At 43.9% G+C, this 17,801-nt stretch overlaps 1 protein-coding gene across 1 annotated transcript in view; it reads left to right on the top strand.

Annotated features, from left to right (window-relative positions):
* The window catches only part of LOC120021607 (coronin-6-like), a 28,056-nt gene extending 10,680 nt beyond the window's left edge, over positions 1 to 17,376 (top strand). The window contains exons 3-9 of the mRNA XM_038965407.1: positions 4,010 to 4,139; positions 4,350 to 4,528; positions 8,135 to 8,239; positions 8,537 to 8,682; positions 13,045 to 13,102; positions 13,377 to 13,607; positions 16,638 to 17,376. Coding sequence (XP_038821335.1) covers positions 4,010 to 4,139; positions 4,350 to 4,528; positions 8,135 to 8,239; positions 8,537 to 8,682; positions 13,045 to 13,102; positions 13,377 to 13,607; positions 16,638 to 16,754 — 966 coding nt within the window. The 3' untranslated portion in view covers positions 16,755 to 17,376. The remainder of the gene's footprint in view (positions 1 to 4,009; positions 4,140 to 4,349; positions 4,529 to 8,134; positions 8,240 to 8,536; positions 8,683 to 13,044; positions 13,103 to 13,376; positions 13,608 to 16,637) is intronic.
* The last annotated feature ends 425 nt before the right edge of the window (positions 17,377 to 17,801 follow it).

Genomic DNA, 17,801 nt, shown 5'->3' with positions numbered 1-17,801 from the left:
AACATTATTATGTGTCCCCCTGTAGGTGTAACATTATTATGTGTCTCCCTGTAGGTGTAACATTATTATGCGTCTCCCTGTAGGTGTAACATTATTATGTGTCCCCATGTAGGTGTAACATTATTATGTGTCCCCCTGTAGGTGTAACATTATTATGTGTCACCATGTAGGTGTAACATTATTATGTGTCCCCCTGTAGGTGTAACATTATTATGTGTCCCCCTGTAGGTGTAACATTATTATGTGTCCCCCTGTAGGTGTAACATTGTATTGTGTCACCATGTAGGTGTAACATTATTATGTGTCCCCATGTAGGTGTAACATTATTATGTGTCCCCATGTAGGTGTAACATTATTATGTGTCCCCATGTAGGTGTAACATTATTATGTGTCTCCCTGTAGGTGTAACATTGTATTGTGTCACCATGTAGGTGTAACATTGTATTGTGTCACCATGTAGGTGTAACATTATTATGTGTCCCCCTGTAGGTGTAACATTATTATGTGTCCCCATGTAGGTGTAACATTATTATGTGTCCCCATGTAGGTGTAACATTATTATGTGTCCCCATGTAGGTGTAACATTATTATGTGTCCCCCTGTAGGTGTAACATTGTATTGTGTCACCATGTAGGTGTAACATTATTATGCGTCTCCCTGTAGGTGTAACATTATTATGTGTCCCCATGTAGGTGTAACATTATTATGTGTCCCCCTGTAGGTGTAACATTATTATGTGTCCCCCTGTAGGTGTAACATTGTATTGTGTCACCATGTAGGTGTAACATTATTATGTGTCACCATGTAGGTGTAACATTATTATGTGTCCCCCTGTAGGTGTAACATTATTATGTGTCCCCCTGTAGGTGTAACATTATTATGTGTCCCCCTGTAGGTGTAACATTGTATTGTGTCACCATGTAGGTGTAACATTATTATGTGTCCCCCTGTAGGTGTAACATTGTATTGTGTCACCATGTAGGTGTAACATTATTATGTGTCCCCATGTAGGTGTAACATTATTATGTGTCCCCCTGTAGGTGTAACATTGTATTGTGTCACCGTGTAGGTGTAACATTGTATTGTGTCACCATGTAGGTGTAACATTATTATGTGTCCCCCTGTAGGTGTAACATTATTATGTGTCCCCATGTAGGTGTAACATTGTATTGTGTCACCATGTAGGTGTAACATTATTATGTGTCCCCCTGTAGGTGTAACATTGTATTGTGTCACCATGTAGGTGTAACATTATTATGTGTCCCCATGTAGGTGTAACATTATTATGTGTCTCCCTGTAGGTGTAACATTATTATGTGTCCCCATGTAGGTGTAACATTATTATGTGTCCCCATGTAGGTGTAACATTATTATGTGTCCCCATGTAGGTGTAACATTATTATGTGTCTCCCTGTAGGTGTAACATTATTATGTGTCTCCCTGTAGGTGTAACATTATTATGTGTCCCCCTGTAGGTGTAACATTGTATTGTGTCACCATGTAGGTGTAACATTATTATGTGTCACCATGTAGGTGTAACATTATTATGTGTCCCCCTGTAGGTGTAACATTATTATGTGTCTCCCTGTAGGTGTAACATTGTATTGTGTCACCATGTAGGTGTAACATTGTATTGTGTCACCATGTAGGTGTAACATTATTATGTGTCCCCCTGTAGCTGTAACATTGTATTGTGTCCTTGTGTATGTGTAACATTACTATGTGTCCCCCTGTAGGTGTAACATTGTATTATGTCAATGTGTAGGTGTAACAATAGAATGGGTGTCTCCATTCAAGTTAATGATGGCATAATGGGTGGACTGGCGGCCATGTTTGGGTGTACCCATAGGAGCAAAGCAGGAAGTAAAAGCTACAGTAGGTTGAAGACATAGAGAATGATAGAGGCCTCTAGTGGCCAAAAGACCGTTATAGCATGGGCTGTGCCATTGAGGACTTCCACCATGGCATATATCATTATATTATATTATTAAAGTAGTCAAAGTAGTCAACTGGGATGGGATTCCTATGGGTTATAGCCTAAATGGCGCGGCCCATGCTGTCACAGACGCTATAATGGCACAGATATAAAAGTGAGTCCTCTATCGATCTCTATGGTTGAAGATGACTAAGGTTAAGACAACGAGACCTCTCATCCAATGGGTTTTGAGAGGGAGGCGAGAAAGGAGGAGAGAAGACGCGAGGAATATGCAATTGAGATTCTCCCGTTTGTTACCTTCAGCCGAGAGTAAAAGCAGGAAGTCAATCTGTGCTGTAATTTGTTGAATCAACTCAACTGACATTACAAAAATGAGCCACATCAGTTAGCATCAATAGAATGAACATTCTACATTGACGTTTACATTTTTGCATCACAAAACCAAGCAGCCATTTGCGAATGTACCCGTGATACTGTATATAATGACGAGCTGATCTCCGCCTTAACAATGGGAGACGTTGTCCCAAATAGCGGGGAGGCAGGTGATCTGCTTATCGCTACATTCCCGCGTAGACAAATTTTGACGGGAGGGGATCCTCTTCGCGCCGCCTCTTCCTCACTGCTATGAGTCAACTCATACATAAATATAGATATGGCATATCTCCATGAGTCTACCAGTCAAATTGCCAGGCTTAGAGGGTCCAAGACCGTTCTAGTTATTCTATTTCTATGGGTGTAACGTTGTTATGTGTCATCCTTTAGGCGTGTAATGTTATATTGTTGGGTGAAGTTTGTATATTCACTCTGGCTATCTACTCCGATTTCAGAGCACTCTCATCTAACTGCCTGGAGCGCAGAATAACTGATTCATTTACGAACGCTCAACACCCGTTGAATATGGCCGGTGCCAGTAAATGTCGGCCCCCAAAAAATAGTAATTCAATTGTTGCCAGCAGCACAGTTACAGTCACCAACACTCTGGAAAACATGAAAACAGCCTAACCGGCTCTGCTAGGGTGAGTAAAATGGTCAGAGTGAGGTGTTCTCTCATTTGTGTCTGGAAATAGCTAGCCAACGTTAGCCAGTTAGCTTGGGTGCTTGACTGTCGTGCTAGGATTAACGCTACTCCTCGGCCAGAGCGTCCAGTGTTGCCTCTGAACACTATGAGAGCAAATGCTCTGAATTTGCGAACACCCAGAGCGCACTCTGAGCGCACTCCAGATTGAATTTACGAACACACCCATTGTGTCCTCCTGTAGGTGTAACATTGTATTGTGTCCCCTTATTCATGGCTTGCACATTTCGTCACAATATTGTTTGTAACAATCGTTTTAGGACTGATGCCTGACTGAGCATTCTATTCAATGCATTGTCAATTGGCACTGATGAATATTTCATCAAAAATGCATTACTGTGGCTTGGAAATACAATAACATTTCTAAAGGAGACAGATAATTATAGGAAAACCTTTTGCCATTGTGATGTTGCCAGATTGACTTTAGATGCAGTACAACGTTAGCTAGCTAGCTATGATTGAGGAGAGACCAATCGGATGTTCGTGCTCCCAGCAAGGCTTACATTAGCTAGCTATTTCTGACAAACATCGCTAGCTAATGACAACATTGCCATCTGTCTGAAGTAAATTTGACGGCATGATAATGAGGGCAAAGTTGTTTCCTACTAAATATTTGCCTACTTTAGCAAAGTTATTGTATTTCCAGGCAAAACAGTCATTAGCCTGCGTTAGCCTCCATTAGCCTCCATTAGCCTGCGTTAGCCTGCGTTAGCCTCTGTTAGCCTGCGTTAGCCTCCGTTAGCCTGCGTCAGCCTCTGTTAGCCTCCATTTAAAATGACCGGGCTTATCCTGACTGTTGGGCACTACTATGGCGGATACACGGCTTGAGAAAGTTCAGAACAATGGTATGACGTGACCAAGTGTTGGAGGTGCAACCTATAGGTGTAACGTTGCTTTTTTCTCCCCTCTAGGTGGAACATTATTTTGTGTTCTTCTATAGGTGTAATGTCTTTTTGTGTCTCCCTGTAGTTGTTAAGTTATATTGTGTCCCCCTGCAGGTGTGGCAGATCCCTGACCAGATGGGGACCCGGCCCATATCAGAGCCCATCGTGGTCCTGGAGGGACACTCCAAACGCGTCGGCATTGTCACCTGGCACCCCACCGCACGCAATATACTACTCACTGCAGGTACACACAGACACACACACACACACACACACACACACACAGACAGACAGACAGACAGACAGACAGACAGACAGACAGACAGACAGACAGACAGACAGACAGACAGACAGACAGACAGACAGACAGACAGACATACAGATACAGATACACACACACACGATCATGCACTCACTTACACACTTTCTCACCCTCCTCCCTCCCTACCCCCAGGCAGTGATAACCTGATAATAATCTGGAACGTGGGAACTGGCGAGGCCCTCATCTCCATGGACGACCACCCAGACCTCATCTACAACGTCAGCTGGAACCGTAACGGCAGCCTGTTCTGCACCACCTGTAAAGACCGACGCCTCCGTGTGTGTGACCCCCGCAAGAGAGAGGTGGTCGCGGTGAGTTGGTGAATGGGGGAGCTGGGAGGGGAAGAGATTAAGATGACGGGGTAAGAGAGAGGTGGTCGCGGTGAGTTGGTGAATGGGGGATCTGGGAGGGGAAGAAATTAAGATGACGGGGTAAGAGAGAGGTGGTCGCAGAGAGGTCAAAGGTCACAGTTTCCCAGACCTAGTCTCTGTACTCAAAGTGAGTGATTCTTATTTACAATGACGGCATGGCAAAAGGCCTCCAGTGGAGACGGGGGATAATAACAAAACAAAAAAACTATGGAAGACAAAATGGACAACACAGACAGAAGACACAGGCAACAGCACATATACAACAGCAAACGAACAGTGGAATTGTGTGTGTGTGTGTGTGTCCGTGCAGGCATGTGTGTGTGTGAAGTAAAACAACATACTTCCTTACATAAGGCAACGCAAACTAGTGACATTGGGTGACAACTACACAGAACAAAAAAGAGGTGTGTGTGTGTGTGTGTGTGTGTGTGTGTGTGTGTGTGTGTGTGTGTGTGTGTGTGTGTGTGTGTGTGTGTGTGTGTGTGTGTGTGTGTGTGTGTGTGTGTGTGTGTGTGTGTGTGTGTAAGTAAAGAAATAAAATAAAGAAAAGTAAAGAAATAAAACAACAGTAAAAAGACACTTGAAAAATGAGTAGCAAGGCTATATACAGACACCTGTTAGTCAGGCTGATTGAGGTAGTATGTACATGTAGATATGGTTAAAGTGACTGTGCATATATGATGAACAGAGTAGCAGAAGCGTAAAAAGAGGGGGTGGTGGGACACAATGCACAATGCCCGGTTAGCCAATGTGCGGGAGCACTGGTTGGTCGAGCGATTTAGGTAGTATGTACATGAATGTATAGTATATACACTATATATACAAAAGTATGTGGACACCCCTTCAAATTAGTGCATTCGGCTATTTCAGCCACACCTGTTGCTGACAGGTATATAAAATTGAGCACACAGCCATGCAATTTCCATGGACAAACATTGTCAGTAGAATGGCCTTACTGAAGAGCTCAGTGACTTTCAACGTGGCACCGTCATAGGATACTGTCTTTACAAGTCAGTTCGTCCATTTTTTTTCCTGCTGTAGATGCCTCGGTCAACTGTAAGTGTTGTTATTGTGAAGTGGAAATGTCTAGGAGCAACAACGGCTCAGCATCGAAGTGGTAGGCCACACAAGCTCACAGAACGGGACCGCCGAGTGCTGAAGCATGTAGCTCGTAAAAATCGTCTGTCCTCAGTTGCAACACTCACTACCGAGTTCCAAACTACCTCTGGTAGCAACGTCAGTCAATGCTACAGCATACATTCTAGACGATTCTGTGCTTCCAACTTTGTGGCAACAGTTTGGTGAAGGCTCTTTCCTGTTTCAGCATGACAATGCCCCCAGGCACAAAGCGAGGTCCATACAGAAATGGTTTGTCGAGATCTGTGTGGAAAAACTTTACTGGCCTGCACAGAGCCGTGACCTCAACTCCATCGAACACCTTTGGGATGAATTGGAACACCGACTGCGAGCCAGGCCTAATCGCCGAACATCAGTGCCCGACAACACTAATGCTCTTGTGGCTGAATGGAAGAAAGTTCCTGCTGCAATGTTCCAACATCTAGTGGAAAACCTTCCCAGAAGAGTGGAGGCTGTTATAGCAGCAAAGCGGGGGACCAACTCCATATTAATGTCTATGATTTTGGAATGAGATGTTCGATGAACAGGTGTCCACATACTTTTGGTCATGTAGTGTATATATAAATATTTATACTCCATTGCGCAATCTATATTATATATTTTTATATTTCTTCATTCCATTCTTTTACTTGTTGATTTGTGTGTATTGTTGTGTATTGTTAGATATTACTGCATTGTTGGAGCTAGGAACACAAGCATTTAGTGTAACCACCATTTGCAGCACGACACATCTCCTTCGCATTGAGTTTATCAGCTGTTGGTTGTGGCCTTTGAAATGTTGTCCCACTCCTCTTCTGTCGTACACGTCGATCCAGAGCATCCCAAACATGCTCATTAGGTGACATGTCTGGTGAGTATGCAGGCCATGGAATAACTGGGACATTTTCAGCTTCCAGGAATTTCGTACAGACCTTTGCGACATGGGGCTGTACATTATCATGCTGAATGAGGTGATGGCGGCGGATGAAAGGCACAACAATGGGCCTCAAGATCTCGTCACGGTATCTCTGCATTCAAATTGCCATCGATAAAATGCAATTGTGTTTGTTGTTCATAGCTTATGCCTGCCTGCCCATACCATAACCCCACCACCACCGTGGGGCACTCTGTTCACAACGTTGACATCAGCAAACTTCTCGCCCACACAATGCCATACACGCTACGCTGTCTACCATCTGCCCAGTACAGTTGAAACTGGGGTTAATCCATGAAGACCACATTTCTCCAGCGTGACAGTGGCCATCGAGGGTGAGCATTTGCCCACTGAAGCCGGTTACGACGCCAAACTGCAGTCAGGTCAAGACCCTGGTGAGGACGACGAGCACTCAAAAAAACTTCCCTGAGATGGTTTCTGACAGTTTGTGCAGAACTTTTTCAGTTGTGCAAACGCACATTTACATTAGCTGTCCGGGTGGCTGGTGTCAGATGATAAGGCAGGTGAAGAAGCCAGATGTGGAGGTCCTGGGCTGGCATGTTTGCACGTGGTCTGCAATGTGAGGCCGGTTGGACGTACTGCCAAATTATCTAAAACAACGTTGGAGGCGGCTTATGGTAGAGAAACAAACATTAAATTATCTGGCAACAGTTCTGGTGGACATTCCTGCAGTCAGCATGCCAATTGCACACTTCCTCAAAACTTGAGACATCTGTGGCATTGTGTTGTGTGACATAACTGCACATTTTAAAGTGGCCTTTTATTGTCCCCAGTACAAGGTGCACCTGTGTAATGATCATGCTTTTTAATCAGCCTCTAGATATGCCACAAGTGTCAGGTGGAGGGATTATCTTGGCAAAGGAGAAATGCTCACTAACAGTAATGTAAACAAATTTGTGCACAAAATTTGAGATAAATAAGCTTTTTGTTTATATAGAACATTTCTGGAATCTTTTATTTCAGCTCATGATACATGGGACCAACACTTTACATGTTGCATTTATATTTTTGTTCAGTGTAGATATTTAGTCCAAATCGTGCAGGCCTAGCCTCAATGGGACTGCTTGTGCTTTCACAGAAGCCATGATGAGCCCTCTTTCTACCAAGATGGGTGCTCTGTACTCTGTTAGTGATGTCTGTCTTGTCCGTTCGGTCCAATAGGAGAGGATGGCTCCACACGACGGGATCCGACCGATGAGGGCCATCTTTACCAGAGACGGAAACCTGTTCACTACCGGCTTCACCAGGATGAGTCAGAGAGAGCTGGGCTTGTGGGACCCGGTAACACACACAGACAAATACACACGAGCACACACAAATACACACACACACACACACACACACAGTCAACACATATGGACACACATGCATGCACCCTCACTCGTAATTCCTCGTCAGGACAGTGAACATCGGTCCAATGAATTCCTCTCGTCCCTCTTCTCTCATCTTGTCCTTCTTTGCTTTGTTCCTACCAGACAAGTTTTGAGGAGCCTATTGCACTGCTGGAGTTGGACACAAGTAACGGTGTGTTGTTACCTTACTACGACCCAGACACCAACATGGTTTACCTCTGTGGAAAGGTATAAACACACACACACACACACACACACACACACACACACACACACACACACACACACACACACACACACACACACACACACACACACACACACACACACACAGTAACAGTATTATCCATTACCTTGATACTACTACTGTAAATCCTCCCCTCCCCTCTCCTTTCTTCCTCTCCCCCTCTCCTTTCCTCCTCTCCCCTCATCCTTTCCTCCTCTCCCCTCCCTTCTTCTCCCCTCTCCTTTCCTCCTCTAACCTCCCCTCCCCTCTCTTCTACTCACTCCTCCCCTCCTCTCTAGGGGGACAGTAGTATCCGGTACTTTGAGATAACAGAGGAGCCTCCCTATGTCCACTACCTCAGTACCTTCAGCAGCAAGGAGCCTCAGAGGGGGATGGGCTTCATGCCTAAGAGAGGGGTGGACGTCAGCAAGTGTGAGATCGCCAGGTAGGAAACTGAGCACACACACACGCACAGACACACACGGACGCACGCACACACACACTCCCAATCAGGGATGGACATTACGCACAGGTATATGCAATGCAATTTCGATTCCTTTTGGAAACAAAACAAGTTTTATAAGGAAGATGGGATCCACCCAAATCATTTGGGTTCCTGGATCCTTTCACAGCATTATAAGGCTGCGTTGAGACAATGACTTATCAATGACCCAAGTCCAGCTTAGATAATCCCTACCATTGTGACGCTGTGTTGTCATAATGCTTCAGCAAATGTACATTATCCCAGGGGCGTTGGTAGACACAATGTAAGTAACCTAATTTATGTCCCTCTAACAGCCCTGAATGCCTCTGCTGATCCTACAGCTATTGTATGCAGTAATCATGTGCCTATGAATCAAATGTATACTGTTAGCACTGAGGCAGTGTGCCCTAGTAGGAAGTCCACTGTGTGCAGCTCATCCTGCACTAACATAAATAACATGAGAATATCTACTTTTGATAAGCTTCCCAGCAAAGCAATGAAAACAATCAAGCATCCCGGAAGAAAAGTGCTCAAAATAGCCCACGTTAACATATATAGCTTAAGAAGCAAGGTTCATGAAATCAATCATTTGCTAGATGACATTCATATTCTATCTCGGATACTCACTTAGATAATACCTTTGATGATACAGTGGTAGCAACACACGGTTATAAGATCTACAGAAAAGACAGAAATGCCAATGGTGGAGGTGTTACTGTTTATATTCAGAACTACCTTCCTGTAAAACTTAAAGAGGATCTCATGTTAAATACGGTAGAAGTAATATGGCTACAGGTTCATCTGCCTCACCTAAAGCCCATTCTGATGGGAAGCTGCTATAGAACACCAAGTGCTAACAGTCAGTATCTGGATAATATGTGAAATGCTTGATAATGTATGTGATATCAACAGAGAGGTATATTTTCTGGGTGATTTAAATATTGACTGGCTGCCCACTCAAGAAAAAGCTTCAAACTGTAACCAGTGCCTGCAACCTGGTTCAGGTTATCAATCAACCTACCAGGGTAGTTACAAACAGCACAGGAATGAAATTATCAACATGTATTGATCACATCTTTACTAATGCTGCAGATATTTGCTTTAAAGCAGTATCCAGATCCATCGGATGTAGTGATCACAATATAATAGCCATATCTAGGAAAACTAAAGTTCCAAGGGCTGGGCCTAATATGGTGTATAAGAGGTCATGCAAGAAGTTTTGTAGTGAAAACTATGTTGTTGATGTAAATAATATTTGTAGGTCTGTGGTGTGTAATGAGGAGCAACCAGACGCTGCACTTGATACATTTATGAAATGTCTTATTCGAGTTATTAATAAGCATGCACCCATTGGGGCGACAGGTGGCCTAGTGGTTAGAGCGTTGGACTAGTAACCGAAAGGTTGCAAGATCGAATCCCCGAGCTGATAAGGTAAAAATCGGTCGTTCTGCCCCTGAACAAGGCAGTTAACCCACTGTTCCTAGGCCGTCGTTGTAAATAAGAATTTGTTCTTAACTGACTTGCCTATGTCACGCCCTGACCTTAGATATCTCTGTTTTCTATATATTTTGGTTAGGTCAGGGTGTGACTAGAGTGGGTACTCTAATGTTGTATGTCTAGGGTTTTGTATGTCTAGGGTTTTGTATTTCTATGTTGGCCTGATATGGTTCCCAATCAGAGACAGTTGTTTATCGTTGTCTCTGATTGGGGATCATATTTAGGCAGCCCTTTTTCCCACTTTCTGTCGTGGGATCTTGTTCTATGTGTAGTTGCCTGTCAGTACTCATTTGTATAGCTTCACGTTTCATTTTTGTTATTTTGTTAGTTTGTTCAGTGTTCATTCTTTTAATAAATAAGAATGTACGCATACTACGCTGCGCCTTGGTCTGATCCTTATAACGAACGTGACACCTGATCGAATCCTCGAGCTGACAAGGTAAAAATCTGTCGTTCTGCCCCTGAACAAGGCAGTTAACCCACTGTTCCAAGGCCGTCATTGTAAATAAGAATTTGTTCTTATTAACTGACAGCCTAGTTAAATAAAGGTTCAATAAATAATACTTTTTAAAAAATGACTGTAAAAACAGCTAAATCCCAGTGGATTGATGAGGAATTGAAAAAATTGTATGTTTGAGAGGGATGAGGTAAAGGAATGGCGAATACGTCTGGCTGCACAACCGATTGGCAAACGTATTGAGAAATGATGTGACTAAACTGAACAAAAAGAAGAAACTACACTATGAAACAAAGATAAATTACATAAAGAATGATAGTAAAAAGCTTTGGAGCACCTTGAATTACATTTTGGGGAAAAAGTCAAACTCAGCTCCATCATTCATTGAATCAGATTCCTCACAAAACCGACTGATATTGCCAACTACTTTAATGATTTTTTCATTGGCAAGATTAGCAAACGCTGACACTACACATCCAAGTATAACTGACCAAATTATGAAAGACAAGCATTGTAATTTTAAATTCTGTAAAGTGAGTGTGGAAGAGGTGAAAATGTTTCATCAACAATGACAAGCCACCGGGGTCTGACAACTTGGATGGAAAACTACTGAGGATAATAGCGGACGATATTGCCTCCTATTTGCCACATCTTCAATCTAAGCCTACAAGAAAGTATGTGCCCTCAGGCCTGGAGGAAAGCAAAAGTAATTCTGCTCTGCTACTACTGTTCAGTCGTGTGGTCAGGTGCCACAAAAAGGGACTTAGGAAAATTGCAATTGACTCAGAACAGGGCAGCACGGCTGGCCCTTGGATGTACACAGAGAGCTAACATTAGTAATATGCATGTCAATCTCTCCTGGGTCAAAGTGGAGGAGAGATTGAATTCATTACTACTTGTATTTGTGAGTGGTATTGACATGTTGAATGCACCGAGCTGTCTGTTTGAACTACTGGTGCACAGCTCAGACACCCATGCATACCCCACAAGACATGCCACCAGAGGTCTCTTCACAGTCCCCACGTCCAGAACAGACTATGGGAGGCGCACCGTACTACATAGAGCCATAATTACATGGAACTATTCTACATCAAGTAACTGATGCAAGCAGTAAAAATGTGAGTTAACCCTTGTGTAGTCTTATCATTCTGTATACTCCCCTTGTCCTAAGGGTCAAAAATTACCCACCTTCACTTAAACCCCTAAAATAAAGCAGCTTAATTGAACTTTAAACCCCAAATCTATTTTGCATGAAGAAACAACCTGTCATTCATCACAAACCTTGTGAATATCTGTGTTTTCCCTCGTCACAATGCAGAAAGACTGCATTTAATCAGTGGACACCACTCGTTTTTATTACAACACACCTGTCATAATTGTTTTATTTTCTAAAGTAGAGGTTTAATATTATTGCTAAATGTACTGCATAGGTGTAAACATACATTTTATTAGCAAGAGACAGCACTTGTATAGCCTAAGAAAGTAGCAGAAATGTGCAGAAAGTAGTTTTGAATGCATTTTATTGAAGGGAAACAATAACAGTCTTGAACTTTTTTGGCAACATAGTGATATATTCTTATATACTGTACAATTCGTTTTTTTAATTGTATAACTGCCTTCATTTTGCTGGACCCCAGGAAGAGTAGCTGCTGCTTTGGCAGGAACTAATGGAGATCCATAATAAACCCCAGGAAGAGTAGCTGCTGCTTTGGCAGGAACTAATGGGGATCCATAATAAACCCCAGGAAGAGTAGCTGCTGCTTTGGCAGGAACTAATGGAGATCCATAATAAACCCCAGGAAGAGTAGCTGCTTCTTTGGCAGGAACTAATCGAGATCCATAATAAACCCCAGGAAGAGTAGCTGCTGCTTTGGCAGGAACTAATGGAGATCCATAATAAACCCCAGGAAGAGTAGCTGCTGCTTTGGCAGGAACTAATGGAGATCCATAATAAACCCCAGGAAGAGTAGCTGCTGCTTTGGCAGGAACTAATGGAGATCCATAATAAACCCCAGGAAGAGTAGCTGCTGCCTTGGCAGGAACGAATGGGGATCCATAATAAACCCCAGGAAGAGTAGCTGCTGCCTTGGCAGGAACGAATGGGGATCCATAATAAACCCCAGGAAGAGTAGCTGCTGCCTTGGCAGGAACGAATGGGGATCCATAATAAACCCCAGGAAGAGTAGCTGCTGCCTTGGCAGGAACGAATGGGGATCCATAATAAACCCCAGGAAGAGTAGCTGCTGCCTTGGCAGGAACGAATGGAGATCCATAATAAAAACAAATACAAACATGTGTAGGCTTAGCTGAGCAGGGTAATGTGAGAGTATTTGTTGTGGCTGTTCTCTGACTCCAACCCTGTTCTCCAGGTTATATAAGCTTCATGACAAGAAGTGTGAGCCCATCGCCATGACAGTACCTAGAAAGGTAAGCCTCTATCTCTTTCCCTCTCCCCCTCTCCCCCTCTCCCTCTCTCCCTCCCTATATTTACAGCTTGTTAAAACTTTCCCTCCCTCTCTTCCCCCTCTCCTCCACATCACTCTCTCTCCCCTTCCTACCCCTAACCTCTCTCTCTCTCCCCTCCTCCCTCTCTCTCTCCATCCTCCATCTCTCCCTTCCCTCCTCCCTCGCTCTCCCTCTCTCTTTCCCCCCTCCATCCTTACCTTCCCTCTCTCTCCCCCTCTCCTCCTCCTCCCTCCAGTCAGACCTGTTTCAGGATGACCTGTACCCAGACACAGCGGGTTCAGACCCGGCTCTGGAGCCAGAGGAGTGGCTGGAGGGGCGAGACGAGGACCCCATCCTCCAGTCCTTGAGAGATGGCTACGTTCCCCCTAAGAGCCGCGAACTCAAAGTGGCCAAGAAGAACGTTCTGGACTCCAGACCCACCACCAGACGCAGCATGTCCTCCTGCGACGGCTCAGCCAACCTGCCTGTGAGTCACACTCCCTGTCTGTCTGTCTGTCTGTCTGTCTGTCTGTCTGTCTGTCTGTCTGTCTGTCTCTAACCACCAACCTGCCTGTGAGTCACACTCCCTGTCTGTCTGTCTGTCTGTCTGTCTGTCTGTCTGTCTGTCTGTCTGTCTCTAACCACCAACCTGCCTGTGAGTCACTATGTATATAATCACCCCTTTATCAACCCTCATTCTCCAATGTCTCCTCTCCCTCTCTCTCTAATTTCTCCTCTATCATTAGGCCTTATTCTGATCTTTAGAAATTCTGACGACTGTTATTTTCCTGTTGTTTTCCTCTAGCTGCCTGTTGTTTTCCTGTAGCTGCCTGCTGTTTTCCTATAGCTGTCTGTTGTTTTCCTGTAGCTGCCTGTTGTTTTCCTATAGCTGTCTGTTGTTTTCCTGTAGCCGCTTGTTGTTTTCCTGTTGTTTTCCTGTAGCTGCCTGTTGTTTTCCTATAGCTGCCTGTTGTTTTCCTGTTGTTTTCCTGTAGCTGCCTGTTGTTTTCCTGTTGTTTTCCTGTAGCTGCATGTTGGTTCCTGTTGTTTTCCTGTAGCTCTCTGTTGTTTTCCTGTAGCTGTCTGTCGACTCCTGTTGTTTTCCTGTAGCTCTCTGTTGTTTTCCTGTAGCTGCCTGTTGGTTTCCTGTATCTGCCTGTTGTTTTCCTGTTGTTTTCCTGTAGCTGCCTGTTGTTTCCCTGTAGCTGCCTGTTGATTCCTGTTGTTTTCCTGTAGCAGTCTGTTGATCCCTGTTGTTTTCCTATAGCTGCCAGTTGTTTTCCTGTTGTTTTCCTGTTGTTTTCCTCTACCTGCCTGTTGTTTTCCTGTTGTTTTCCTGTAACTAACTGTTGTTTTCCTATAACTGCCTGTTGTTTTCCTGTTGTTTTCCTGTAGCTGCCTGTTGTTTTCCTCTAGCTGCCTGTTGTTTTCCTGTTTTTTTCTGTAGCTGCCTGTTGTTTTCCTGTAGCTGCCTGTTGTTTTCCTGTTGTTTTCCAGTAGCTGCCTGTTGTTTTCTTGTTGTTTTCCTCTACCTGCCTGTTGTTTTCCTGTAGCTGCCTGTTGTTTTCCTGTTGTTTTCCAGTAGCTGCCTGTTGTTTTCTTGTTGTTTTCCTCTACCTGCCTGTTGTTTTCCTGTTTTTTTCCAGTAGCTGCCTGTTGTTTTCCTGTTTTTTTCTGTAGCTGTCTGTTGTTTTCCTGTTGTTTTCCAGTAGCTGCCTGTTGTTTTCTTGTTGTTTTCCTCTACCTGCCTGTTGTTTTCCTGTTGTTTTCCTGTAGCTGCCTGTTGTTTCCCTGTTGTTTTCCTCTACCTGCCTGTTGTTTTCCTGTTGTTTTCCTGTAGCTGCCTGTTGTTTTCCTGTTGTTTTCCAGTAGCTGCCTGTTGTTTTCCTGTTGTTTTCCTGTAACTAACTGTTGTTTTCCTATAACTGCCTGTTGTTTTCCCGTTGTTTTCCTGTAGCTGCCTGTTGTTTTCCTCTAGCTGTCTGTTGTTTTCCTGTAGCTGCCTGTTGTTTCCCTGTTGTTTTCTTCTAGCTGCCTGTTGTTTTCCAGTTTTTTTTCTGTAGCTGCCTGTTGTTTTCCTGTAGCTGCCTGTTGTTTTCCTGTTGTTTTCCTCTAGCTGGCTGTTGTTTTCCTGTAGCTGCCTGATGTTTTCCTGTTGTTTTCCTGTAGCTGCCTGTTGTTTTCCTGTTGTTTTCATCTAGCTGGCTGTTGTTTTCCTGTTGTTTTCCTGTAGCTGCATGTTGTTTTCCCGTTGTCTTCCTGTAGCTGCCTGTTGTTTTCCTGTTGTTTTCCGACAGCTGCATGTTGTTTTCCTGTTGTTTTTCTCTAGCTGCCTGTTGTTTTCCTCTAGCTGCCTGTTGTTTTCCTGTAGCTGCCTGTTGTTTTCCTGTTGTTTTCCTCTAGCTGCCTGTTGTTTTCCTGTAGCTGCCTGTAGCTGCCTGTTGTTTTCCTCTAGCTGCCTGTTGTTTTCCTGTAGCTGCCTGTTGTTTTCCTGTTGTTTTCCTCTAGCTGCCTGTTGTTTTCCTGTAGCTGCCTGTAGCTGCCTGTTGTTTTCCTCTAGCTGCCTGTTGTTTTCCTCTAGCTGTCTGTTGTTTTCCTGTAGCTGCCTGTTGTTTTCATGTAGCTGCCTGTTGTTTTCCTGTAGCTGCCTGTTGTTTTCCTGTTGTTTTCCTCTAGCTGCCTGTTGTTTTCCTGTTGTTTTCCTGTAGCTGTTTGTTGTTTTCCTGTAGCTGCCTGTTGTTTTCCTGTAGCTGCCTGTTGTTTTCCTGTTGTTTTCCTGTAGCTGCCTGTTGTTTTCCTGTTGTTTTCCTGTAGCTGCCTGTTGTTTTCCTGTTGTTTTCCTGTAGCTGCCTGTTGTTTTCTTGTTGTTTTCCTGTAGTTGCCTGTTGTTTCCCTGTAGCTGCCTGTTGTTTTCCTGTTGTTTTCCTGTAGCTGCCTGTTGTTTTCCTGTTGTTTTCCTGTTGTTTTCCTGTTGTTTTCCTGTTGTTTTCCTGTAGCTGCCTGTTGTTTTCCTGTAGTTGCCTGTTGTTTTCCTGTTGTTTTCCTGTAGCTGCCTGTTGTTTCCCTGTTGTTTTCCTGTAGCTGCCTGTTGTTTTCCTGTTGTTTTCCTGTTGTTTGCCTGTTGTTTTCCTGTAGTTGCCTGTTGTTTTCCTGTTGTTTTCCTGTAGCAGTCTGTTGATCCCTGTTGTTTTCCTGTAGCTGCCTGTTGTTTTCCTGTTGTTTTCCTGTTGTTTTCCTGTAGCTGCCTGTTGTTTTCCTGTAGTTGCCTGTTGTTTTCCTGTAGTTGCCTGTTGTTTTCCTGTTGTTTTCCTGTAGCTGCCTGTTGTTTCCCTGTTTTTTTCCTGTAGTTGCCTGTCCCTGACCTATCTTTCCTCTTTTTCCTTTTTTCTTCCTTCCTTTCCATCTCCTACCTTTTTCTCCCCTTCCTTCTTTCCCTTCCTACCTTCCTCTTACCCCGCTCTGCCCCTCCCTTACCCCTCCCTCCCTACCTCTCCCCCTTCCCTCTCTCCAGCCTCAGTTGGTAGAGCGGTTGTTGGAAGAAGTTCAGAATCTCAAGGCAACTGTTCTGTCTCAGGAGAAGAGAATCTGTGACATGGAGAATAAACTCTCCAAGTACACCAACGGCACAGCCTAATACACACACACACACATACACCACGACAACACTCTGTAACAGCCCACACACACAATTCCACTATCCACATATACCGCCACACCCCCACACCCCTTACATACACAGCCAGGCCAACATTCAATCAAAGCTGTTGGCAACAAGCACATTGCACTTGACTTTTAAAGGTAATTTACGATTGAGCTGAAATCCGCGGGTCTATACCATGAATGTGATCTCCGTGAACAACTGTGAAATTGTCTTTTAAAAGGCGCATTGTCGTTCGTGCAGTTCGCTGCTCTGCAACCTGCCTTTGAATAAATTCCAAAGCAACCCCAAAAACCCATTACTTCAAACACATATAACCCCCACCCCCCAAACACACACACACACACACACACTCACATGCACTCACAAACACACACACACACAACCAATGCTCAGTACCTAGAGAGAGAAAGAGATGGAATTTTGAAAACCTAGTTGTGAGTTTGTATTAACTTACAGTTCTAAATATTCTTACAGGTCTGATTGAAGGAGTTCCTGTGGATAGGTTTTACCGAAAGATCTCTCTCTCTAGGTGCGTCTGGAAATTGGATCGCACACACTCATAGACTACACACACACTCATAGACTATACACACACACACACACACACACACACACACACACACACACACACACACACACACGCATAGACTACACACACACACACACACACACTCATAGACTACACACACACACACTACATTAAAGACATTTTATGAGCCCAAGCCCAAAAAAGCCCAAATGATTGTGTCGTTATCCAATACAAACAGTATCATACGCTACACACACACACTGACCCCATCCCTATCCATCCATCACCAACCAACACTCAGTAATAACCATACCTGGATCTCAGTCAACCTTCTCAAAATGTAAATAGTGCGATAAAGCAAAAAAGGTGGGAGGGAAAAAAGTTGTAAAAAATACCCACATTTGTGAAAAAAAATCTAATCTAAGAAGACTTTAGTGTGTTCTGTAAATGATTATACATGAGACACGTGATGACATCAATTAAAACAATCT

The sequence above is a fragment of the Salvelinus namaycush genome, chromosome 26 (genome assembly GCF_016432855.1).
Source record: "Salvelinus namaycush isolate Seneca chromosome 26, SaNama_1.0, whole genome shotgun sequence".
In the NCBI taxonomy this organism is placed as follows: Eukaryota; Metazoa; Chordata; class Actinopteri; order Salmoniformes; family Salmonidae; genus Salvelinus; species Salvelinus namaycush.
The sequence above is the reverse complement of the archived record's forward strand: the minus strand, read 5'-3'. Positions and strand labels throughout refer to the sequence as shown.